The 26,203-nt window shown below is 41.4% G+C and overlaps 1 protein-coding gene across 15 annotated transcripts in view; it reads left to right on the top strand.

Moving 5' to 3' along the window:
* Positions 1–26,203, top strand: part of BRSK2 (BR serine/threonine kinase 2) — a 310,976-nt gene that overhangs the window by 132,305 nt on the left and 152,468 nt on the right. For all 15 annotated transcript variants that reach the window (XM_042038346.1, XM_042038342.1, XM_042038339.1 and 12 more), the window contains exon 2: positions 20,764–20,858. In XM_042038346.1, coding sequence (XP_041894280.1) covers positions 20,764–20,858 — 95 coding nt within the window. The remainder of the gene's footprint in view (positions 1–20,763; positions 20,859–26,203) is intronic.

The raw sequence follows: 26,203 nt of genomic DNA, 5'->3' as shown, positions 1-26,203 counted from the left end.
TTAATCTGTAGACTGAGCAATAGGAAGCATAGGTCTAAAAGTGGATTTCCCATTCTGTGAGTGCAATATATGCACTTTTTAGGCCCTTTGCTTTCTCAGCTGGTTAAAATCTTTGCCATAGTTTCCTTCCACTCAGGAGATGAGTTATCAACTTGTCAGTCAGTGCGATGGTAGTCTCTGTTCTCAATTGCTTGCAAAGGGTGATTGTAGTCCTCCCTTGTTAGTACTGATTTAACCCATAAGTAGTTCCACTAATCTCAATTAGTCTTCTCCTTGTTCACATGCTTTTAACCGAGATCAGATTATTTATTTTTTCACTTGCGTCTATTTTGTTTATTGACTTGAACTCACTTGTTTTACTGCTTATGTCTCCTACATAAGTGCATAGGTTGCAAAGGCTGACACGTCCTTCAGTACATAGCTATAAACTCTGGTGTGCTGTTTGGAAAGGAATTGTTTGCTGATTTACAGGTATGATGAAGAAGGAGTTCTGATACAGACAGTAGGAATAAATGGAAAGGGGCAAATGACAAGAACATTTGCTGTCATAATAACTTGCACAACATGGTTATGGTTTATGTAACTGAAGATCTCAGAGCTGTGTCTGAAGGACAAAGGAATGTTCCTATCTGACGGTGGCATGTGCTCAGAGATGCTGGCTACCTCAAACTAACTGCTGTTTTATGAAATACACATTTATTTTTAAGAGGCAACTTTGAAAAGAAATCACTAAAGTAAACAATCCATCGATTTAAGCAATTAAAAATGGCACATGTAGTATTAGACCAGATTTAGCCATGTTCAGTCTGCCTGTACCTGAGTTTGAAAGGAGACTAACTTGCTTAAGTGAAGGTAGAAATTTTTGCAGAAAGGGACACATATGCTTACTCCATTTGCTGACCCACTCTAGTATTAAAGGACATAATACATTCTGAGGCATGTGTTATGTAAAGACTGAGTTATGAAGTTGGGGTGGACATGTTACAAGTGTGGAGTCATCAGTGGGAATTGATGGGGTCTCTACATTTATTGCTGTACGAGACTTAGAAATAGCAAGACCAGCAAATTATCTTTCCTGCTCAGTTCTAAGGAGAAAGAAAAGGAGCTTTTGCAGAAACACCTTAGAAGTGCTTCTGACATTTTACCAACCCCAGTACATTAATCCTTACTATTTCTGTGTGGCAGATTTATACTACCAGTGGAACAAAGACATGGGAAGATTGAGGCCCGAATTCAAAAAGACTTTGGGGTAGTTAGGTCCATGTTGACTGATGCACTTGAATAAATGTTCCCACAGGACAGTTTCTGTGAGTTTAAATTGTATGTAGAACTACAACACATGACCCTATCCAGAGATTAGAGTTGCTAAGTTATTTTTTCTCTGCTTTATTAACTGTCTTATATACTGAACTACCCATCCTTCATGTAAACAGGCACCTGATGTCAGTAATACTCGCTGACATTTTCACTGGTGCGGAGAATCGATCACCCAGCTAATCCTGCTGTGAGACAGCAAGGATGCATGGAGAAATTTTAGTTTTCTGCCTGTGTGGTACCCATCACCATTTTGCATGTGCTGAAGATACATTCTACCTCTTTCCAGTCCCTAAGTGATAATTTGCAGAGAACTCAGTGGTGGAAAAATCTCTTTAAATTTGAAGAACTAACCATTTTTAAATGATGCCCTGAAGCTCGGGAGCTTCACAAACAAACAAATTAACCTCTTATAAACACCTACAGGAAAAACACCCAAGCCCCTTAATTAAAAAAGATGCCTCTATGCATTCAAAATCTATTCTTTGTTTTCCTGTCAGGCCTCATTTCCACCAAGGGATCTCTTTTCTAAGGCCAGCAGGACTGCTGTGATACAGGAGATAAATATATATGACAATGGATGTGAAGGGGCAGAGCCCTGTCTTGACATTGACACAAATAATTGAGTTACTGGGGAGTTAGTGTTCAAGTTGAATGTTTCTTGGGAGAGATGTCATATGGCATTTTTGTGGTGGGAACAATAAGCATCCCCAGCAACATTTACATTTGGCATTTTTACCCTTTCAATTAATGTTTCTAATTCCTTTGGCACTATTTTCAGCAGCTCCAGGATAGATGATTAAGGAAGGAAATTCTACATATGTTGCAGTATGGTTACCTAGTCACCTTGGTAGACATCACTGGCAGGTGGGGTCCTTCAAGTCACTGCTGTTTGTAGCAAGAAAACCAGTTCTATTCACATATGTTTGTGAAGGTTGCCAAAATTTAACCTTCTTTCTAGACTCTTCTTCAGAGTACTTAGACACTTAAACCAGTGGTTGAAATGGAAATCTGGTATTCCTGTATGAGAAAAAAAAAAAAAAAGATTTTTGTACTAGAAACTTGCATTCTTTGCATCTAATATGAAGAAAAGTGCAGGTATAAATGTTTGATGTTGTGAGTAGTGGCATTAGTTAAGGCATAGTGTTGTACACCACTAATTACAGACATTAATTATAAAGGGGAACTGGATTATGACTTTGGGTGCCCTCATTAGGAGGGGACAGTGTGTAAGTAGTCCTGGGAGGCTTTGTTAATTGGAGAAAACTTGTTTCATAGCATCTTCCTTGCCTTTTTCACCAGGAGGTAGTAATTTACTAGTGCTTATACAAATACCAAATGAAACACTGCTACTGTAGGTCAGTGCTGGTATTCAATGAGAGGAAAAGTGAATGTGACTCAGCTTTGTTGGTTGTCTCCAGCCTTTCCCCAGCTTTTGATTTATTCCACTTCACTTCTGCTTTCCTGGATTTGGTTTGGGTAGTCCATGTGGAGGTGTGAGTGTGCATCCCAGGATGCTTCATCAAAGACTCCCTTGTAAGACCTAATGCTCACAGGGGGCTGCTTCTCAAGGATGAAGTATACATCTGGCATCCATTGACCACTTTCCATGTTTCCTGAGGAACACAACCCTAGATGCATGCACAGGCACCTGTGCTTCTGGACATACATTAGGTGCCGTTATCTTGCAACCAGGAGGCCTTTGCACTTAGGAAACTCATATAACTCTTCTGTTTCTTAAAGTAAAGTAACCACAGGCCCTGTGGAACTCTCTAAGCTGCTTCTGCATGCAGCTAATTATTTTGAGATTGAAAAGGCACCTTTGAAGCATGTCCATGAAATACATAATTAAAGTATCTTATGTTCGATCATACCGTTGGACAGCTAATTGAAAATCACATTGTGTCTCCATAATGAGTCAAGTAATAAATACATTTGTGCGCTTACAGAGTGACTCGTCCCACAGTCTTTTCCCCCCTTTAATTGCTATGATGGCAACTGGCCGAAGAGGACCACGTGCTGGGCTGTCCTTGATCAGCAAATGCAGCAGACGCAGACCTACTGTTGGGGACTCCCATGAGTTCCAGTGAAAGAGGCTCTGAATGATGGGACTGCTGCTTCCAATAATTAATGTACAGATGTGTAAGTTGGGCAGAATATGTTGGATTTCCTGCTGTCTATGAAGTCAGTGGTTAGCACAGCACCTGCCTGGGCTTAAGAAATGGGCAGAGCATATGTATTTACGGTGAGGAATGGTATGAATGGTTTTGGGCCGTGTCTGCCCATAGGATCATGCCATCCAAGACCCTCTGTGATGCCCAGTTGGCTCTGCTACAGCAGAGGGTCCCTGCAGAGCAGCTGCTATTTCAGGACGGTAAAGTCTAGGACTTACCAAAGTCCAGGTAGCATCTTGAACTCTTGGAAGCAGCGAATTGTCCTCAGCTGGTCTCTTGGGAATCTGATGTCTCAAGAAGTATTAATGGCAAGGAGTACATCCCTCTTAGTCACATCCCTTGTGTATTTTTTAATCTTTCAGTATCTATCTTGCTCTCTGTGGTAGGGGAAGTGCTATGTTATGTTTTATATGTTATGTTTCACCATCCCATGAACATATTTCTTAGAAGGTAAGAGCTCAGGAAGAATTCCTTTGCCCTCCTCTCCACCATATGTTGTACATTTGTGAAAGACAGACATACCCTGGTCAGTAAAATAATTGGTTTGCTTATCTTTCTTCCTGTGGTTTGTAGATACAGGGAGAGACAAGATTTAGTGTGTTATGCCATACAATTATTTGTGGGATCTAAGGTTGTTAGAGAAGAAACCCAATTTGACAAACACAAATGAGGAGAATTCCAGGCTGGTCCTTCCCTGTGAAATGCACTGATGGCAATAGCCATAGAAAGGAGGACTCTAGGATGTCACTTCTTAGAAGATTCAGAGCTGGATCAGTGCTCAGCTACAGTGGTTCTTATGGACTTATTTTTACAATGATGGCTTGTATGATCTCCTTCTCGTCACAGCAAGGACAGCTTTCCAGCTTACAGGGTCATTCATTTGGCAGTAGAATTGCCTGGAAAGAACTAGTTATTTCAGGTTAGCATTTACACATATGTGTGTTCATGAATATGCTCTTTCTGTGAAATAAATTAAGTAATTTTTCTCAGCCTACAGTCATGTAACCAATCATAGCTTTCCTCTATAGCTCTTGTACTTTCTGACATCTAAAAAAAATGTCATGGTGCATTAGTGCTAGGGAGACAAAGACAAGTAAGGAAGTCTGCTGATGCGGCTTTTTACATTTAAAAGCATGCAACATATCCAGGGGTTTAGGATGCATTTTCTCAGGAGGTTCCTATGACCTGAGTTCCCTGCTGTTTATATTTGGCAGTCACAGTCTTCTAATTACATTGCCAGAGTTTTGGGAAAGGTTATAGTCGCTTTGACTAGCTTCAAACCTTGCATTGCAAAATCATATTCTGCTGCTGCTGCTAGTGCCTGACAAAGATCTGGCTTCCAAACAAAGGCAAGAGGGACAAATGAAGCAGCAGACCCTGCAAGAGATAGAATATTGTCTGTGTGATTAAAGCTCTTTTAGGGTATGGTCTGTAATGGGAAAGAAAAAGCATGATCTCCACTGATCTGCATTTTAAACAATGTTGAGGATTAGCAGAGGGGCAGCAGATGCACCTATTGAGCTGTAAAGGAAGGGATTCAAAGCTGTATCATGCAGATGGAGATTATTGTGCTGTACCTCCCTGCATGTGCCAGTCGCTGCTCCTGCTGCTCTGCAGAGCGGCACTTCCCAGCCCCGTCAGCCCTCCTTGTCCCAGCACACGGCACAATGAGCCTGCCTCGGCCCCGCTGCCGGGCGGAGCGGAGCCTGCACCACTCCAAGGAGCAGAAACCGAGCCGTGGCAGCCATTCTGCTGCTGCTGCTAGGGAGATCATGGTACGGGCATCGATGTTTGTAACATGCCTCCCTAACACAGCCAGCTTAACCCTTTCCATTTGAACAGCTTGTTCTGTCAGTGCTGCCCATCATTTTGCTACAGACCCATCCTTTTCCTACAGCAGAGAGAGTAAAATGCTTGCTGAGAGGAGAGAGATTTCCCTGCATGTTTTTTTTTTCTGTTCTTTCATTGCTTCCAGGAATCAGCATCCTTTCTCCTATCTAAAATACAGTGTTGCAATTTTGTTATTGCTGTTTTCATTAAATGGATCATAAATTTGAAAGCTCTCTCACCAAATTTATACATGCACGTATAACATAGCACCCCATTTTTGCTGTAAGTCAGGAGCAGACCTCGTGGCACAAATGGAATTATTATCCTTTTATACTGCTGTAGCAGGGGGTAGGTATGAGGTTTGTCTGGAATTTTATTAAAAAGACGGTCTACTGGCCAATTTTTTATGTTCTAGCATATAGTTTGCATTTGAAAATGCATTCATGGTGGGTTTGTAGCTTTTTTGCAGCCTTCTCCCACCAACTTAAGATGTGACTGTGGCATGTGCTTGGTTTCCAGCTCTGCCATAGGGTTTCCATATGACCTTCAGCAAGTTGCCCAGTTCCTTAATGCCTAAAGCCTTTATCTTCAAACAGAGAAATAGCATATAATTAGGTGTATTCTGTGACTGCCTTATCTGTTTGGATCATAACCGTCTACCCTAAGGCAGGGCCTAGCACCTATTGCATGTTGTATGTGTTATGTTTATTACAGGAGACTCCTAGTCTTGAGTTGAGTCTTCCAAAATAAACAGCAACAACAATTCCATGGGGCTCTTGTTCACATAATTCTATGTTATGTTACGTATTTTCTCTTTAAAAATAATTTTCTCCATAGTCCTGAAATATATTCATGAGGCTAGAGAAAAAAAATGCTGGAGTAAACTATTTTCTGCTACATCCTATTCTCATTTGTGTCGTAAAGCTGGGCTTTTCCAAAAGCAGCCTGGGTATTACCTCATGCTTTGTGTCTTATATGTGGGCAGGAGGGAGAGGGCAAATTCCTCTATATATGTAAACATGACTCTCTTTTTGCTTCTTGGTTAACATGGTTTCTATCTTGCTTGCTTCAGTAGCTCAATCACTCCATACAGTTCTCTGGCTTTGTCTTAAAGCTGGAACCCACCTCAAGTGCTGACATAATTCCTTATGTTCCCCCATCTTGAAGAGTTCCCACATTCAACAGCAGATTAGGAAAAGTGAATCTCAAACCACAGAGCAAGGCTCTAGACACCAGTTAGGTGTTGAAGTGGTGAGGACTGTGCTGAGAAAGTAGGGCTTTTGTTAAGCTCTGATGTGGGGCTTATCTCATAGCTGTGAGGAGACTTATTATCTGAAAAACAAATTTGATGAATTTCTGTAATTTATATTTAAATCAGGGCAATTTAAATCATGGATTTTTATTATGGTTTGAATCGTCACAGGCAAAATCTTGATTTCATTTGTTGATTCCATCCTTATTTGTCATTTGTACAATTTAGATATTTTCCTAAAGAAAGGTTCGTTTTCAAGTTGGTGGCCATCCAGTTGTGATGATTTGCAAAATGAATTCAGCATTTCTTTTCTGTGGTTAGGAAGACATTCTTTTCCAGTGCCCATTCATTGAAGTCATAATGTAGTTAATGTGCATTTACTTGCATCCTTTCCTGAAATTTTTTTGCTACATTATAGATTGATGACTGGCATTTTCTACTTGCTGTAGATGGACATATATTCTCTATAGGCAATTTGCATCAACCTCTATTTGGCTTGAAAATTGAAGCGAAATTAAATTTATTAAAAAATGAAAAATCGTTTTGTATTATCCAGATGTGCTGATTCCATTTAAAAATAAACTTAAAGTGAAAAAGATTTTTAAAGAGTTTGTTTTGACCAGGTATGACAGCATGTGAGGGGCCTCTAGGCAGACACTGTACAGAGCTCCTTCCACTTCCCAGGACACATCACTGTTCACCTGACATTTCTGGGCTCTGGAAAACAGACTCAGTTGTGCTGGGATCCTACCTTGGAATTAGAATGAGACCAACCAGACCTTAAAGCCAGGTCTCTGGAGGAGAAAGTCTTAGCTTTGGCTATGTGGATTGTTGCTCTTCTTCTACAGTGGCTCTTCCCTGCTGTGGGGGAAGAATCAGAGAGCAATTTGTATGGATGAGTTTCTTTAGAGGGCACATAAGCTGAAGGAACCAGTAGAAGGTTGGGTTTGGAAGGAGAATTCTTGTTTTACACATCCAGACAATAAAAGCAAGAATTTACCATGCAGTAGCTCATCCACAGCATCGCCTGTAGTCAGAGAAGAAGCATGTGAAGTTGCCCTTAAGTTAGAACTTACCTAGTGAGGTCTCTGCTTATAGGACTCGTGAGAAGGAACTGTGGTATGGCTCAAGAAAAACAACTAGCTCATTTGCAACTCTCCTTATGTTTTTCTCACTTCCTTTTTGTTGTACAGCTTCTGGTTTAGTTTTCTTTGGGTTGTCTTGTCCTACCTAGAAAATGTTAGGGGAAGGTTTCTTTTAGGATAAAACATGTAGAAAACATGAAGAATTACTTAAAGTAATTTAGATTATATTCTTTAAAACTGCTGCAAAGAAGTATTGTTGGTCCATTAAATATCTTTAAATATCCTCTGAAAGTGTTCTTTGCTCGTTAATCCCTACAGAGCCTGAATGGAAGAAAGCCACTGAATGAACCAAATTCAATACACTGTATTTTTGAGGCCTAAAAAACCAGTAGGAATGTCTGATGCACCAGGCAGTTGTGCTGCCATCCAGAGGTAGTCAGGCTGGAGAACTGAGCAGGCAGGACTGTAATGGAAATGCAGAGTCCTGACCTTGGGAAGGAATAACTGAGGGATCAGTACACACAGGGGACCAGCCAGCTGGAAGGCAGATCTACACAGAAGGACCTCAAGGTCCTGGCAGACAGCAAGCTGGCCATAAGCCAGGCAGGCACTGGTGTAGCGAAGGTAGGAAACAGTATCCTGGGCTCCATGATCAACCCAATTGAGGGAAGTGACCCTTTTCCTCTGCTCGGCACTGAGGAGGTGACAACTGGAGAATTGCATCCAGTTCTGGGCCTCCACAAGTACAAGAAACATGGATTTACTGAATCCAGGATAGGGCCACAAAGATTAAGAAACTGAGGCTTCTTTTGTAAGATTAGAGCTGGGACGATTTGGCCTGTTGAGAAAGCTTGAGGGGATCTCATCAGTGTGTATAAATACCTGATGGGAGGGAATAAAGAGGGAGCTGACTCTTCTCAGTTGTGTCCACTGATAGGATAAGAGACAATGGGCACAAATTAAAAGAGAATTTATTCCAAACACAATAAACACTTCTTTTACTGTGAGGGTGGACAAACAATGGAACAGGAATCCAGAGAGGTTATGGAGTCTTCATCTGTGGAGATACCCAAAATCCATGGACATGGTCTTGGGCAACATGCTCTAGCTGTCCCTGCTTGAGCAGGGGCTTTGACTTGATAATCTCTAGAGGTCCCTCACAAGCCTGCATTATTCTGTGACACTGGAACCAACAGCACATTCTAGATTAATTTTTTTTTCCTCCTCAGCAGTGAATTATGGACTGCTAGCACAAATCAGAACAGCATGCTTAGAGAAGCCATAATTTGTTTCTCTTAACTCTGTTGCTAAATACCTGGACATATGCTGCCCTGATTTGCTTTATGCTGTTTCCAGTGCACTGCCACCAAGTGCAGTCTGGACGTTCCTGCTCTCATATTCACTCACCTGGTTGCCTTTGTGGTTTCAGAAGGCACTTTCTTTTCCCAGTTCAGCATTACACACTTTTCACAGCAACACTCACATACAGCTGAAGAGGTAGATTTTTAGAGGAGTACACTGCAAAGAAGAGAGAGAAAGGTTTTCAAAATAACCTTTATTTAGGCTTCTTCATGTAGTTATTAGTGGGATTTACAGTTGATCCTCTGGGATGAGGGATTCTCCATTGTATTTAACAACTTGTAATCACACAAAAGCCACAGATTTTCCTTAATTCCCTTTAATATGACCTGAGGGGAGTACCTCTGCTCTTTCTCAGAAGAGAAGTTAGCTTCTCTGTCTAAGAAATAAGCTTTTCTTTCTGTGTTTGTCTATCTCCTGGAGCTTGCTGGGGCTTGTATTCCTGTGAAATGGAAGGGAAGAGTTAAAGTCTTTTATGTGCAAGTAAAAATGGTCCCTCAGGAAACTTAGACCAGGTCCTTCTGCAGCTGAAACCTGTGGGGCTCTATCTTCTGCACCCCCTGCTGTTGGTAGAGCTCACAGTACCTACAATGCCTTAATGTACTCCTGTTTCTAGTGTGTGTAGCCGGTTTGCTTGTGCAGGAAGCCTCACGGGCCTGGCTGGATCTCAGGGAGCAGATCCTGCGCATATGGCAGTGCTGTTCCACCATTTTGTGACATTACACAGGTCACTGCAGCTCACAGTGTTTCCCAAACTGGTTTTGTTTGTCCATCTGACCAAACCATTCTCATTGGTTTGTGTACCGAATTACCAGAATTAGACTTTCCAACTCTGAAGACTGAGGCTTTTCTATATTCGGCCTTTGTTAGAGTTCCTGATTCTCTCCTAAAAGTTTTCTTTTTCCATTCTGGCTGAAAGGGTTTTTTTTTTTAATTATCACCCTAATAAGATTTGGACTGCAACCTCTAACCCTTGGTTTTAAGCATAGAGGGTCACACACAAATAGTGTTGCTGTGGATACCTGTCCTGCCAGGTCTACAGGCTATTCAGCTGCTGATTTTTGTATTCAGGGAGAGACCCTTCATACCCCACCCCGTGCAACTTGGCCATGGCCTGAATGTGCAGGTGGCCTGACCCTGCAGTACGAGTAAAGAATATCATAGCAGTTTCCAGTTGCTTAGGAGCTCTTAATACAAAGCCAAAGAACTAAAGTACGTGTAATGTTCGTAAGGACAAAAGAGTATTTTCTGTGCTCTGTACAGACAGTATCCCTTAAGGCCAGAGGCTTTTCAGGAAGTGAGACATGATTTGTCTAATGCCATTATTGCTGGGTAGTACTGTATTATTTTAGCATGTTTATCCCCTGTGTATGTCGGGACACTGAACAGGCACAGCAGTCTCAATTATTTCTGAGCTGCCTTCTCTTCTGAGCGTGAGCGACTCTGAGTCAACACTGAGTTCCTCTGTGGCCGTTGTTTGTAGCCTGTGCTGTGTTGTGTCACCTCCTTGGAGAGGCTGGGAGGGCTGCTGTGGCTGTTCTCGGTCACAGGGAGCTGGGAATAATTCCAAGGAAGCCAATGGGGTCACAGTAATGTACAAGAGGGGAAAACTGGGTCCTCACGTGGGAGCGTTGTTTTTATGGGATGATATTTTAACTTTTGCTCAGGTTTGTAGCCTGTAGGGACAAGCTGCTTATTGGTTGCTTGCTTATTTCTACGTCCTTGTCCAGGCTTAAAACTTGTCCTTCTTCTTAAGGTGAATCTTTTGATTGAACCTCCTTAAGTCTTCTGATGCTTCTTGATAAATGTGTGGGGCCAAGAAGTAAAATCATTAATAGAATAGAAAGCAATCAGAGAAAAAGCACAGGGCATGAAGTACTCTGTTGACTCCTAGAAAACTCGTGTGCTCTTTTCTTTATTATGACTCTGGCCTTGAACTAGTGTTTGTGGGGAGCCTAATTGAAGGATTTTATTCTGATACTAAGAAAATACTAGTCTGATTAAAGGCAGAACCTTTTCCTGTGTGGGGAGGTAGTGCAGTAAAAGGTACTGAAGATTAAAGAACAACTGTGCTTGCAGATTTGTTCTACCTGAATGATAGTTAACACACACAGGGAGTTGTATATACTTTGATAACTGTAGAGAACAGCTGGTTCTGGAATAAAGTCTTCTACAGTCAGATCTTTAGCACTTCAATGTCATTCTCTGCAGCAACACCTGTTAGAATAAGCCAGGTTTGAATAGCTCTAAGCTGCTGCTGAAGAAACTGATCTGCAAATTCCTAAAACAGATGAGTCTTTGCATTGACTTCAGAAGGCTTTAGATCAGACCCATGGAATTGTTCCAGAAGACAAAAATTCACTGTGAGGTCTTCCAGCAGCCCAGACTGGAGTTGTTGCATAGAAGTCCTGGAGCAGAAGTATGACACAAAGATGTGTTTTGACAGCACAGGTCTCATGCCACTGTCCTTTTATAATGACTGGTTCCTGCCTGAGTTTGAAATTGATGTCGTATTTCAGGACATACTTAGCCTCAGCCACTGTGGTATCAGTTCCATGTGATGAAACTGGGTATCAGAAGGTGGGTTGTAATGTTCCAGTTTATCTAACCACCTTCCTTTTGTGAGGAAATTAAATTCACTTTATTTTCTTTCTTTTTATTGTGGAGGCACAGCTGACCATGCTGTGTAGGTATTGCATTGTTTCTCGTACCTAAAATTAATGAGGTGCTTGGGCCTTTTTATGTTTTGAATGTGATGCCCTGCTTTCCTCTCTTTGTAGGGAACACAGTGAACCAGCTGTAGTGTACTTTGTACTACGTGAGCAGACAGCTCCTGTTCTTCTTGGTGTAGGAGTCAATAAATCCTTTCAGCTCCATGCTGTGACCTTAGCCATTATTCTCAAATTAAAGGAAATACTTTTTAAGGTTTGTTCAGTTTGGGTTTTTTAAATATACCCGTTTCTGTTCATTAAAATTATAATAGTCTCATTTTTCTTACCTTTTATTCTTCTACTTTTTTGCTGTGACTTCCCTGTTTGTAAATCAGAATTCAGTTTCCAGATAGTCTTTCTTCCCAGTGTCCTAAACCAGAGGCTTGGAGTTTCTCATATGCAGTGCAACTAAGAAAATGTGCTATTTCCTACACTTTTTACAGTGGCCATGTGCTGACAGATCTGAACTGGCCACAGCATCGGTTGCCTTTTACACAGGAGAAAGGAGAGAATAAGGTACACAGGAGGAAACTGTGCAGCCGGCAGGTGAACTGCAGGACAAATGGGTAAAACTATGGAGGACATTACTGCAGGAGGCATAAGGAATTCGAGTCAGTGGGGATAGAGGTGTGGGAAGGAATTGCAGGTGTTATGACACTGGAGGAGAGTGGAAGTAGGATGTCCACAGATGTGGTGAGTTGGGACTGGAGGAGGATCCAGTGTTTTGTGGCAGATAATTAAATGCAATTAAGGGTGTGGATCTGCAAGTGATCAGCCTCTATCCAGTTCTATTGGATATTGAGCAATTTGTCCTTGGAAAAATACCTGTATCTGTAGAATAGTGTATGCAGTTGCTATCCAATGCATTTCTCCTCTGGCTGTGTATGGGCCATACCTCCCTGCCATCAACAAGCCCTTCTGGAATTCCTGGGAGCTGCTCGTGCTTGTGGCTTGCTGTTTGGTGCCTTGTCCAAAGCATGGGTGCAAGTGTGGTTAATCCTATCACTTCTTGAGCCCTTACTCAAGGGCAGCATATCGGCACTCAGTGGAAATCCCGTTAGGAATCTGTCAGAGGGTGATTAAGAGATGTCAGAGGGCAGAGTAAGCTGTATCAGCACTGAGCTGGGTAGATGAAGTGTTCTGTGGTGAGCCTGATCTTGTGAAGAGCATGACCTCTGTCTGCTGTATAAAGGTTTTCCATGGTAACCCCCCTTTTTAATTAAGTTCTTAATATACATATAACCTAGCTGAAACAATCTTGGCTGATAGGAGGGTCAAAAGGGTGTGAGGACTTCCTGATGGAGCATGAAAAGGTGTGGTGAAGAAGGGGAGATGTAAGAAATTAGCATAGAAAATGGGATTAACATCAGCTAGAAGTACATGTGAAGAGCAGTTTATCTGCTGTTTCCCCTCCTTCTTCCTCACCCTCTCTTCCTCTGCTGCTCACTGTTCCCTCCTTATTTGTGCATCAGTGCTTCTCAATAGATCACTGGACCAAGTGGGGATGGTTGTGGCTCATTACCCAGGTGTTACCTAATTACAGCAACATGTTTTCCAAAAGATATCATAGGCAGGATAGACAGAGTTCTGCTGGCTTCCCGCTATACCTGAAACTGGCTGTCTTTGGTCATCTCCTGACAAAGGATTAATGAAGTCTGAAGGGGAACATGGATCTCATCATTCCTCAAGAGGAGCTTTACAAGGAGATGTACAGCTCTTGGAAAGAGGAAAAAAAAAGGCTTCTGACTAGGAAAGTTGTGAGTGAAAGCAGAGTTTTCCCAATACCCATCCAGAAATGCAAAAAGAGTTGGGCTTTTTTTCCTGGTGCATCAGTGGAAAGATCTGTTGTATTTTAATTTGTCTTTTGAATTTGAAAACAATGAAACCACTCTTCTCTTTCCCTGTGTGCAGGGGGTGGGGGTGCTGCACTGACACTTTCAGATGTTCACATTGGAAGCTGAAGTCTGCACTTCTCCCGTGGCAGCAAAGCTTAGTCTCCCAAGTGCTTTTATATGGGAACAAATACTTGATCTGAAACAGAAACTCAGCCCATAGACATCACAAGCTGCTGACAGATCCCAGAGGACTTCAAGAGTTTGTTAGAGTTTGGCTGATGAAATAGTGGTGTTTTGCAGAAGCAGCATGCAATGTGTGATGAAGGTTTGCGTCCTGGTTCCCTGAGGAGGCCTCTTTAGATACATGGGTGTGTCTGGGGAGATAGGAAAGAGAGCACGTTGAAAGGACTCAACAGTCACATTCTTTGCTATATTCAGGAGGCACAAAGGTTTTCTGAGAAGTATTGATTTATGAAATATTGCAAGAAAGAGACCAAGATAGAAATCAATAGAGGTGATGTTGGTTCTGTGTGTTTTGATCCTGCTGAGCTTGGAGGATGATCCTACCATAATCTCTGAGGCATCCAGTGTAAAACCTGCTCCTGGTGAGCTGCTGTGTATATATATATCTATATGTGTTTGTGTCTCTTGTTCCTTAGTATCAGGCATGTGGATCCAGTCCCGTCTGAGCTGATGCATTGTTCTCACCAATCTCTGATCTTAGGACTGTGTCCCTGTGGCTGACTGAACCAGCAGACATTTGACAGTGCTCATAGCTCAGGACAGTAAATCTGGGTTGTAGCAACTTATTGTGCAGCTTTTCTGTGCTCTGAGCTGAGGCATGTGGATCTCAGCACTGATGGAGCTCTCCTTCCATGCTCCTGCTGAGCATTTGAACTCTGGCTTTAGTCCTACCATAATTACAGTTTATGCAGTTTAGGAACAGTTATTGCATGAGCCCTCAGAACAGCCTTGTAGCACTAGAATCTCTCTGTAGAAGAGCCCATGGTCAAATTATTTCATTAACAACCTGGGTAGCTCCATCCTCATCCATTCAGATTTGTAGATTTCTCCTATACCTCCTTTTCCATTATGCAATTATAAATTGATACCGTATAATTTGCATGTCACTTGATATAAGTCTCTGTTTATTTTAAATGCAATAATTAGAGATAACAATTGCTATAGAAAAATAAACATCTCTTCAATAAGAAGACTGAGTAATTAAGGACAATTATTGGTTTCTGTAAGTAGGATGCTCAGTAACAAAGTTCTTTCCAGTGCAGCTAAGAGGAGTATAAGATGCACATCATTGGAGACCAGAAATCTGTGCTCTGAAAGAATTGGGAAATGAAATGGAAGCTACTAATAAGAAACTATCTAGAGTTTTCTTTCCAGATTGTATTTAAAATGCAGTTTTCCTGGTTGTAATATGTAGATCTTGGATAGGATTTATATTCCTTTCCAGCATTCTTTGTAAGGATTAATCAGTTAATCCTTCTACAGCTCTTGCAAGGTAAGTAAGTGTTACTATCCTTATTTTATGGCTATGGAAATCATGTTGCTGTGGGCCAAATTTTAATCCATTTTCCACTGTTGCAGATCTAAAGCAACTTCACTGCAGTCAGCAGAGTTAGACACTGTAACTGAACTGATTTAACCCTAATTGAAACTGCAGTGTTTGTGAAGATAACTGTGGAGAATTAAGAGGAGGAATGGATTGTCCTCCACCCCGCTTGAGATGCATTAATGCTTTTGTTTGCTGTAAGGGTTGATTTTCTGGACTGGCTTCTTGAGGTTTTGCAGGTCTTGCAAATGTTAGTGCATGGAGTTTTTAGGAATGAGTAGCCACAAATTCTTTTAAGATTTACAATAGCAACCTCCAATTTGTGGGGAGAAATTAAATTACTTGTATATAAAGAGCATATGTACAAAGTTCATGTGCAGCAATAATGTATACACATCAAGTTTTTTAAAAAACAGTGTACTTGAGTTTGTCAGCCTAGAACTTTTGTTCCTCTTTTAATCCAGATAGTTTGTTGCCGGTACTTGAGCCCTGAACTAAACCACAAATGTTTGTGTTTTGTAGTGCCTAGATTAACATTTGCAGAGTATTCATTGACTTGAATTAATTGGCAATTAGCTAACTCAAGTTAAAAGAGGAGTGATACTTCTCTCTAGACATTCCTTTAATTGCTCATCCAGCCAAAATAGATGCTGCTGGCCAGACCAGGGCTTTCTGCTCGGATTTTTTAAGGTTTTTGACAATGTGCTCTAAAGTGAAATGGAGAGCAAGCAACATGTGTGTGCAGATGATCTTCTGAAATCAGTGGCTAGTTTTCCTACTACTGAAATTTATTTTAGGTTGGTTTTATCTTAAAAGAAAACAAAAGACTTCCATTTACCAATGGGGAAAATAGTATGTGTTAAATATAGCAAATGTACCTTTACTTTGAGTAGTTATTCGCCTTATGGCTAAAAATCAGGATAACGAGTTACTTGTGTTTAACATTTCTGAAAGACTGGGAACACCATCGACAATGAATATACCATAAGTGCTGTATTTAAACAACAGTGGTGTGTCATTATTTATTACTCTCTCCTTCTCTCTCAAAATGATAATTTGTTTCAGATTGGTGTCTTTGGCAGACTTCAAGTTTGGATAGTATTGAAAACCGTCTCTCTTGTTCCTGGAATGTTTCTTTCTCTAACAAAGAGCTGTAATAACAGGATCATTAGTAAGATGCTACTATTTACACAACTGTAAAGTGCATATCAAATAGCACCAGCTCCAAACTCTTAGTGCTTTATTCAGGCTCTGCTAGAGAAAATCGCTGCACAAAATGCAAGGCAAAAGTAAATGAGTCTCTTCTGAAATCCTGTCCTTGGCTGAAAAGTCCTGAAGGTAATTGCCAGTTACAGTATCAGCCACTTGCTGTGGTCATGGATTCACAGTGAATATATTGTCTCAGCTGGAGGGAAGCTTTTGTTTCTCTGTCCCCATAGAACATTTCTCTTGGGTAAAAGAAGAATCTTCTCTCCTGCTTCAGGATGGGCTGTCCACCTTTGCAGCTGATCTAAATCTGTCCCTTACTCATCATATAAGCTCCTGTCCTTTTCAAAAAAGATCTGTGTATCTGTAAGCATCCACAGAGTGGGAGTTTGCCAGCAGCAAAATGCACGGGCATGGTTATTAGCAGGTCACTGCCGTATTGGGCTATGTCAGGACTGTAGACTTCCCTTTGCTCTTCTTCCTTCAGTGGCATCTTTGTGTCAGCTGGGGTTTCTCATGCTCATTGGTTTCCAAATTGTGGCTTTTAATTATGATGAAAAGGCAATCTTAACTCACACATCCCTTTGCTTTTCAGTGTGTTCATGTTTTCTTCTTTACTCCCCAACCTGCAATTATAGGGCTGGTTCTGATGCAGTTCAGTGGCTAAGATGAAAAGCAGCCCAATGTTTGCAGTTCATTGGATGCAACAACCTATTTGAAAGGCCCAGCATGTCAGTGTCCAGAGTCCCCAAGAATAACCTACAGATGGAGATCTGAGGTGTACCTGGAGCAGTGAGCATGTGACAGCTGTGTGGGTGGTTGAGGGAAACTTCAAGGAGCTGATTCCCACAGCATGTTAGATTTTCTGTCAGGGCAGACCAGAGTTAACTTCAGCAGTCACAAAGGTTACTTGCCTGCATTTGAGGGGTTAATTACTCATGAAGCTGACAAGTTCAAATTCTGTTTGTTGTCTGGCAGACTTGCTGTAAGCCAAGCCGGTGCAAAAGATCCTCTTAGCAGCAGCAGCAGCCGTGTTTGTTTTCCTTTGCAGAAGACACAGGTACCTGTACTGGCCTGAATGTATAGATAAGCTTTACAAATAAGTACCTAACGTATTGACACATTTGTATTGGAGGATTTATATAGTTTTGAAGTGCTCATTAACAGCTGCATATACAGGAGAGGGAAAAATAGAAGATGTACCACCTCTTTGACAACCCTGTAAACATACCTTGAGCACTTGTTTCCAGGCAGTGTTTCTGCCACTTCCATTATTTCAGTTACAGCTCAGCAGTTTATTCACATAGTTGCTTCTCTCTAAGGTCTGTTATTGTGTAGATAAATAATACATCTTGAATGGTTTATGTTCTCTGTGTCAGTGAAAGGGCTTCTGAAGAATCAGAAGCCCACAGGATCTCAAATCCACATTTAAGTCGTCTCTCTCAGTAATTACTCAATTGACTGAAATTATGGGACAGAAACAGATGTCCTGAGGACAAACCCTTCCTGCCCCAGCTTAATTAGGCTTTCTTCGTAGTAGCAAGAGGGTGTTATCCTATAGATGGACTTACTAAGAAGGATCTTCTATTTTTTTTTTTTTCTTAGGCTGGTGTGCAAATGTCAAAAGGAAGTGGCCAGGGGAGGAGGGAGGAAGCAAGGCATAGCGACATGTTTTATTTTTATCCTAAAACTACATTCAGTGAATTTGGTACAGTGAAAAGTGCTGTCTTGGGCTGTTCAGAGGGTTGTCTAAAATTTCTGTCTCCACAAAACAGACAGCAATGACAACGCATTTCTTTTCTTGATTTTTAAAATGCAAATCAGGAGAAGAGGAAAGATGCATTAAATCTCACATATGTTTTCTCATTCAGTCCTTTGCAACCATGGTATAAATCAAGAATGACTTCTTGAGGTCAATGAAATTAATTCAATATAAAATCAGTGTGATTCAGTATCGGTTTTATTATTGTGAAGGTGTTTGGTGTCTTCTAACAGTTGATTAACTTTTTAATGGAGTAAACAGAATGGTTTAATCTTAATTGTTGGGTTTCTGTGGTAGGTTAGTAGCTGCAAGGACAGAGGACACTGTGAAGATACCCTGTGCAGTATGATGGTGTCCCAGAAGTTCCTGGTTAAACCATTCTAGGGCTCAATGACAGAGTGCTTCAGGGAGGACAAAAGAAAAATAGTTTATGAATCAGCCACGTTCAGTGGGACAGATGTCTTGATTTGGGAGCAACATGATTTGAAATCAAACCCTGAAGTGTGAGATATCAGAAGTCTGGTATATCACTAATGAAGAACCAGTTAAAGAGCAGTTGCTTTTCACCCTTGCTGACCTCTGAAAATAATTGGTCCGTGCCACATTACAGTACAGCACTGTGCCACAGATCCTGGGAGTCTAGATACAAAGGACTGAGCTAGAAGTTCTGCTGAGATTTGAAAGTGTAACTAAGAACAATGTAAAAAGTGCTGTCACTTTGCTGCAAGAGTGATGTAAGGCTGTGGTTTGTCCTAGAAGCAGGAAGGAAGCAATCAGCACAGATTGAAACAGTGCATGCTGTCAACAGGGTGGTGCCAAGTAGCCTCTATCCAAACACAGAACAAAGCCAATAGGAAGAAGCATAAGGCTGCAGGTGCTCTGAACAGTGAGCATAAAGCCAGAAGTGCTTTGGTTAATATTACAAATTGAACAGAAAAAATGCAGACAGAAGAGTGAGTGTGGTTGGACATCACAGCATCTTCCCCCAGCTCTGCTTCTCGGTTGCTTCAGGCAGATGACACACTATTGCTATACACAGTTTTAAATGGATTTATCAGTGCACTGCATTCTTACTTTTTGTGACTTGTTTATGTTATGGCTGAAAGTGAGGATGTCAGCATTTAACCAGATGAGACTTAGAAATTATGTGACTAGAAATATCCAGAACACTTGAGCATGCCATAAAAGAGATGTGACTGGAAGTGAGCTGAGAGTTTATTTCTCCACATAATAGCCAGTGATTAATAATTCCAAATTTACGATTAACTGCATAGCAAAAGGATGGACAAGTACCTGCGGAAGATTGCTGAAGTCCCCGATGAAACTCTAGTTCACTTAATTGGGCCCAGTTTGTAGTAAGGCAGTAATCTATTCATCCCTCAGTAAGACGTGTGAAGTCCTGTGTTCAGTGTTTCACTGGACTGAGAATCTGTTGTGTTCAAATTCCAGATAAAGCAATGTGTTTGGCTTTGTGGTGTGCATTAGGGGATGGGGTTGGCTTCTTAACTGCAACCGAGCCTGGGAGCTGGGAACTAAGTTAGGCTTTTTTCGACTGTTTGATGTCATTGCTCATAGATGCTCTGCAAAGCACCGCAGGTCTTAGTGACACCAGGGAGGTGCCATTTCTTTTTTATTTCAGTTATAACTGAATTAACCTAAATGGCAATTTGGCATATAGTGTGTGGAGTGGGATGGGATCAAGCCCATCAGGTGTTGCACTGTATGTGCATGTTTGACAAGAGTAAAACCCGAAGCAAATAAGATCTCACTTGAATAACCTATAAAGCACGACTTTTCCAGCTACAAATTTTCTTAATGGCAGTAGAGTTGAGAGCTCAAGGGACCATCTTAAACTCACTTGTGGAAGTATCTCAGTGTACCTTCATGTAAGTCACCAGATTTAGATGAAAACTTTGCAGAAGATAATGGCTCATGTATGTTACTTACCTCTTTCTTTTAAGTCTTGGTTTGATGACAATTCAGACATCCTAATCCTATCAGGGATATAAACATCCTTTTGCCAATATAATCAGTTAACAGAACTCTATCTTATTTGAGGACAAGAATATAGTAAATAATAACAAACAAGAACTTCAGCTTATGCTGATGTTCCTCCACAGCGCAATGGCATTTGTCACAGTGTTAACTTTATCCAGCAGGGTAAATTAAAACAGTAAGGGGAAACCATAATTAAGTGCCTTTTTATTGTGATCATGGAAACTTTGGAAGGAGCTAGAGGAAAGTAGAAGCCATGTCTACACTGCAAACATTTGACCATCTAGTTTTGTTGATTTCCAAGCTTTTGTTGACGTCAGGTGTCAGCAGAAGCCCTTAGTCCAGTGCAGTTCAATTGCCAGAACATCTTATTGGTAGAATGCGCTTTGAGTGGTGAGAGCTGGGCTACAGAGCTTCAACAAAACCACAGTTTCAGTGGCAGAAACTGTAGGAGCACCAGCGATGTTGGTGGCTTCACTGCCAAATGGTCACAATGTGGGCTGCAGGGTCTTCTTTACTCACAAGACCTTTCCTGGCTGGAGAAGGTGCTAATGGGAATTTGTTTGCATATAAGCTGCGAACAGCTGGATGGTGTTCTAATAGAAAAACCTCAACAACTAACCTCAACCTCTAACCAATTCTTCCTTTCTATTTTGCTTTGTTTCTCCTGCAGGGCTTGTGAAGTTGGGGGTTCACTGTGTCACGTGTCAGAAGGTCGCGATAAAAATTGTCAACAGAGAGAAGCTCAGTGAGTCGGTGCTAATGAAGGTAATTTTCTAATGGAAGATTTTAAAAAAGAGATAAAGTTCCTGGCTCCGTGTCTTCTGTTCCATGCAAAATTAATATCTTTAATTATGTATAACAAACATCCCTGTCAGTACTAGGATTATGTGGAGCATAATAACAATAATTTAGTTATGGGGAAGGCAAGGGCAGCTGAAATGAAATGGGAGAATGCCTGTGCTTTGTGCACAAAATAAATGGTCAGCTGCAGAGTCAGTGCTTCTCTGCTGGGGCCAGTGTGTGTGGGGCACCTGGCTTTCACCACTACAACAGTGTCATTGTGGTATATTGCAGGCTGAGGTGTACAAATGTCAGTATGAAGAGATTTAACAGAGGCTGGTGGATCTGTTACTTGAATACTCCTACTTCTTGCTCTGCTGCATGGGTTCTTTATGATCTGATGTGCCAAGGTCCACTGCTTAAAGCTGTTGTAATTTAGTTTACAATCCACAGAGCTGTGCCATTGGGAACCATCAAAGAGTTTGTCCCCATGGTCCCAATGACTGTTAGTGTTCAGAAGAGCTTAGTTTGTTTTTTACATAGCCTTGTGATTCTCCTCACATGAATGTCATTGATTGATCTTGGAGACCTAAAAATAAAATAAATGTATGCATAGCAGTTTATTCATGTGATTTGGTGACTAGAGAGGCTAAATTCAGCTTGATGGGAGGGAACACAAATGCACTGCAATCAACAGAATTCCATCACACTGTCACCTGCAAATTACGCTAACAGGTTTGCATGCAGTGTTGAGCACTTTATTGAGGTGACTTCCCTATATAAGCACACAGAGCTTCCCTATATGTCTTTACACTCCTGTTTCCTGTATGGACTTCTGTCAGCTGTTTCCCAGCACAAGTAAGTATAGCAAGATTATTCAGAGAAGAAAGAAAACGGAGTGTAAGCTAATACACAGTCAGTGGATGTTACACAAAAAATGTAAGTTTATATTTTTTTCAGACAAGGATTCTGAAAGTTTATACTCCATTGTAACATGTTCAGACTTTAACTTTCTGGAATTTCATTGCTGTATTCCCTCTCCTGAAGTACCATGGATTCAAACAGACTTCTAATATAGACCAAAAGTCAGAAAGTGAAATACGTAAGAAAACTGTGTGTAAATGGTTAAATCTGAATGGGACACTAAGCACTGAATACTTCCAGAGCAAAATAATAGGAATATTTTTAAAAAACATGAGCATTTTGTCTAGTGAGAGACACTGTCTGGTATTTATATAAAACACTTTATTTACCTCACTGAATTCAGAGTAGGAGGCAAATCACTTAGCATAGCAAAGCAATCTCTCTGCTTTAGCTGTGTTGCATTACCTCGGTTGTAGTATGAAATCTGAGTAGTGAAATGGTGTGTTAGGCTCTTGTTTACACAGCCACATGCTGGAGCGTGCCATATTTTCTGTAAGATTGTACAGCATCTTTCTCAGGAGGAAATTACACATTGCACTGTGGTTCTCATTTTCAGACCCTTCTTGGTGAGATTTTCTCTTTCAAGGATTCTGTTCTCTGTGCTCAGGAGGTTGGAACAACAGATGGGATTGAAGTGGTTTGCCCAGTTCTTACATAAATTCAGTAACCAGTTGTCTTTTCAGGAATGCCCTGTGTCTGGTGGTCACAGACAGGGCCTGAGACTTCTAAGTGAATTTAGAATTGACTATACTGTTAGCCAGTTTAATCCTGTCTGGCTGGAGGGGAAAAGTCCTTGCAGCTTTTGGCAATCCCAGCGTGACCATTGCGAACCATCCAGCTGACAGCTTGTTGTGTGGAGCCGGCAGCCACAGGGAGATAGCCAACAGTGAGGCCAAGTCTCTGTGGTGTGGTGGCATTCCTACTTTGCAAGTCTTCACACTAGCTTGTCAGTTCCAGTGACTTTCTTTGCCAGTGGGCCGTACAGAGCAGGCCATGCAGAGCTGCCCCTAGAGCCAAATGATTCAAGACCACAGCTACTCTTCCAAGCCAGGCCCAGATTGATGGATTTTGCTTTAATCCATCCTTGGACAGAAAAGCTGGATCTGACAAACATGCACACCTGCCACATGAAGCTGTAACAGTGCAGTGCTGTGGCCATTTATCCTAGAGCATAAGGAAAAAGTCTGCTCACGGTCCTTTCAACATCTAAAGTGACAGCCACAAGCATATACAACAGGCTGCTTTCTATGTCATCATTATTCTGTTCTCACTTGCTTCTTGTAGCCTTCATTTCTCCAGTGTTTTTGGAGTGTTTTATTCTGTATGTTCAGGGAACTGTCCCTTCTCTCTGCAGCTGCTCTTCATCTGAGCTGTGCAGAATTGAGAGGCATTTGGTAAAGTGCTTTCTAATCATAACGTTGTAGTATCGATATTTCTGGAGAGAAGAATTTGGAATTGAAGCAGCTGGTGTCAATTAGCAGAACTGCTGCTATGGAGATGAAACATGGGCAGGCACGGTGCAGCACAGGCTGCAGTAAATGTATCATCCAAGCGCTCGCTGCCCTGTCAAAGGATGGGGCTGCTCAGTGCACACGCAGCCTTTCGCTTTGTCATGCCCTGCCTTGCTAATCACAGGCTGGGGAGCAGTGTTCCTTTTCCAGCTCCAGCTTGGGCCTGTCTGGGCTCCTGGCTTTGGGGCAAAGCTACATATGTAGTTTCACAGTTGAGGGAAAAAGGTTTTCTGTTCTTGCTCCTGCCTTCACACAATTGGTAAAAGCTTCACTGGGTTTCTTCAGCAGCACTGTGGAAACCCTCACTGACGTGGTGACCCGTGTCCCACTGTACTTCTAGCTTGCTCTAGCACAAAGTGGCAGGAAAGATTTCAGAAAGCAGTGTGCTGCAGGGAGTGTCTTGAGATTGAAATATGGTTCATTAATTTCCCTGAATTACATCTGGATCACTGACTAGGCCCAGAATACAAGAGTTGTCTGTAAAGCAATAAGGTTTCCTGAGCAGGTAGGTTCACTACTGATGGTTGCATTTTCAGTACCAGTACAAGCATTTGGAGTTTATAACTTCAGAATATAAAGGTTAAAGCAAATCTTTCCTCTGATGTGGCAAAAGCTCATTTGGAAACATTGAGGTGTCTCATGGGATATACTCAGAAGAGTCCTTTCTCCCCCTTACTGCCCACCAATTCTCTTCCACTCCCCCCTTCCAAAGAATAAACAACAACAAAAAACCTACTCTTTGGTGATCCATCAGACAAAATACTGTTTGGACAGACAGTGGTAGTAGAAGCAATGGGAGCATAAAAGGTGAAGAGTGAGAAGGGGACAGCTGGCTTTGGTCTAATTACTTGAACATGCAGGCATCCTCAGAAAGCCACAGATGTCCCAGACCTGATGACTGGAGCCCAGAGCTCCATATGTGTGCTTTGTGTCCCTGTGCCTTTTGTTTCTTCTGAGTTCTCCCGTGCTGACCTTGAAGCAAGGCAGATTATTTCCAGGGCAGGGGATGGGAAGAAAAGCAGTTCCACTGCTGTGGAGCTCAGTTGTAACACGGGTGGTGGGTTTTGGGGAGGCTGTCAGTTGTTTTGGTGTCTTGCAGGCTAATGAGCTCTGCTTCCAAAAAATTCTGCACACAATTCTCTGTGTTCTTAACACGGGAATGTCTTGCAAAATCACTATTGGAGATCTCTGATTGACTGAAATAATTGAGTGGAAGGATAGTAGGAGAATCGAGTGTCAGTTCCTCTTGGAACTGACAGGATAACTTAGGGAAGCATACTTACTTGTAAATAACCACTTCTTTGCATGGTCTGTTCATCATCTCTTCCTTCTTCCTGAGCTTCTGCTTCAGTAAATGTTTATCTCTCTGCTACCTTATCCTACTTTAAAGTCTTTCCTTCCTTCTCCATTTTCTTTCAGTTGTTCTTTTGTCTCTTTTTAACCCATTCATTCTTCATTCCCCTCCATTCTCTACTTTTTTTCTGTTTTTCCCTCTTTTGCTACAGAAAGTCATGTAATAGCTGTCACTTTTTGTTGCAAAAACTGCTGAAATGCAGTGTGTCTGGTTAAGATGCCTGTTTTTCAAGGAAAAAAAGCTTAGAAATTGGGCACAATTTAGAAAGTATCTGAGAAAGTAAGATGATCTGAGATCATGTTTTATTAGACTCAAGGGACTTAGTTTATTAAAGAGAAGACTAAGACATCTTAATCATAGTCTGTAAATACTGATAAGGAGGATAGGCATGTGATAACAGAGGATATTACAGTCTTGGGTACAAAAAGCTGATTGGAAACTAATAGTTGTAAACTGTAGGTAGATTACATTTAGAAATACTAGACCTGTTTGACCACTGGATTAAGTTACTAACTGGAACAAGCCACCCAATGCTCTATTGAGTTTTTCTCCTGAAAGACAGTTAAACTGCAGAGTGTTTTTCTGAAAACCGAGATCCTAGTTCAACTTCAGATGCTGGAGTTGAAGCAGGAAGTAGTTGGTTTCCTGACCCATGCTATGCATTAGCTCTGATTAGATCAATGCAACAGCCTCTCTGGCCTGAAAATCCATGGAGCTGTGAATTTCAATCACACACTTGAAATCTGTGAAAAGTCGCATCTCTCTCTCTGTGGCATAAAGAGATGCACTTGTGCAAGGTGTCTGTAGAAGCAGAAATTTAGGCTCCCCCAAGCGAATTTAAAGAAGGCAGTACTTGAGAACAGCATCTTCTACTTGGAATACCTTATTTTCAGACTTTTAAAAGAACAGACTGTGATATTGGGTGACCGAGCTGTCCTCAGCTGCTGACTGCAGGCTGGTCTGCAAAAATCATTACCAGACTATCAGAACTGAGTCAGGGAGAAACTAAATCTGAGGCAGAAGTGGACTGAAGTTGGTTCAAGTTCAGCTTTGATCATAACAAAGGCAGTTTCCCTGACACTAACAAAGGCAAACTCACCAACACCAAACCTCAGTTCCACTAAATCAATATTTTTTCTGATGTATTCAGTAGTGGCCTAATTGTTTTCCAGCTGCAGTATTTAGGAGTTTTGCTATTGACTGCAGTGGAAATGTTAAGTTAAGCTGCTGCTGAATCACACTGAGTACCTCTATCATTGTGTACAAATGAGCGAAGAGACAAGGCCATGGGATATCCTCAGTGAAATGCATTTAAAATAATCTAGGATACTGGCACACAAGATTTTGAAGGTGGCTGTAATAAAAATAGCAAACAGGAGGGAAATAATTTCCATTTATTAAACAGAAATACCAAGAAAAATGTTTTAAAGCATTTATCAAACTTTCCAGGACTCCCTGATTAAGAAGCACTGTGCTAACTTGCTGACACTCATCTATTATTCTTCTGATTGGCTGGCATATTGCTGTGAGAAGAAAATAAC

Source organism: Corvus kubaryi, unplaced genomic scaffold (genome assembly GCF_017639235.1).
Source record: "Corvus kubaryi isolate FWS band 111438036 unplaced genomic scaffold, C.kubaryi_AGA036_p1.0 37392, whole genome shotgun sequence".
In the NCBI taxonomy this organism is placed as follows: Eukaryota; Metazoa; Chordata; class Aves; order Passeriformes; family Corvidae; genus Corvus; species Corvus kubaryi.
Note: the sequence above shows the minus strand (reverse complement) of the source record. Positions and strands in the feature narration are given on the sequence as shown.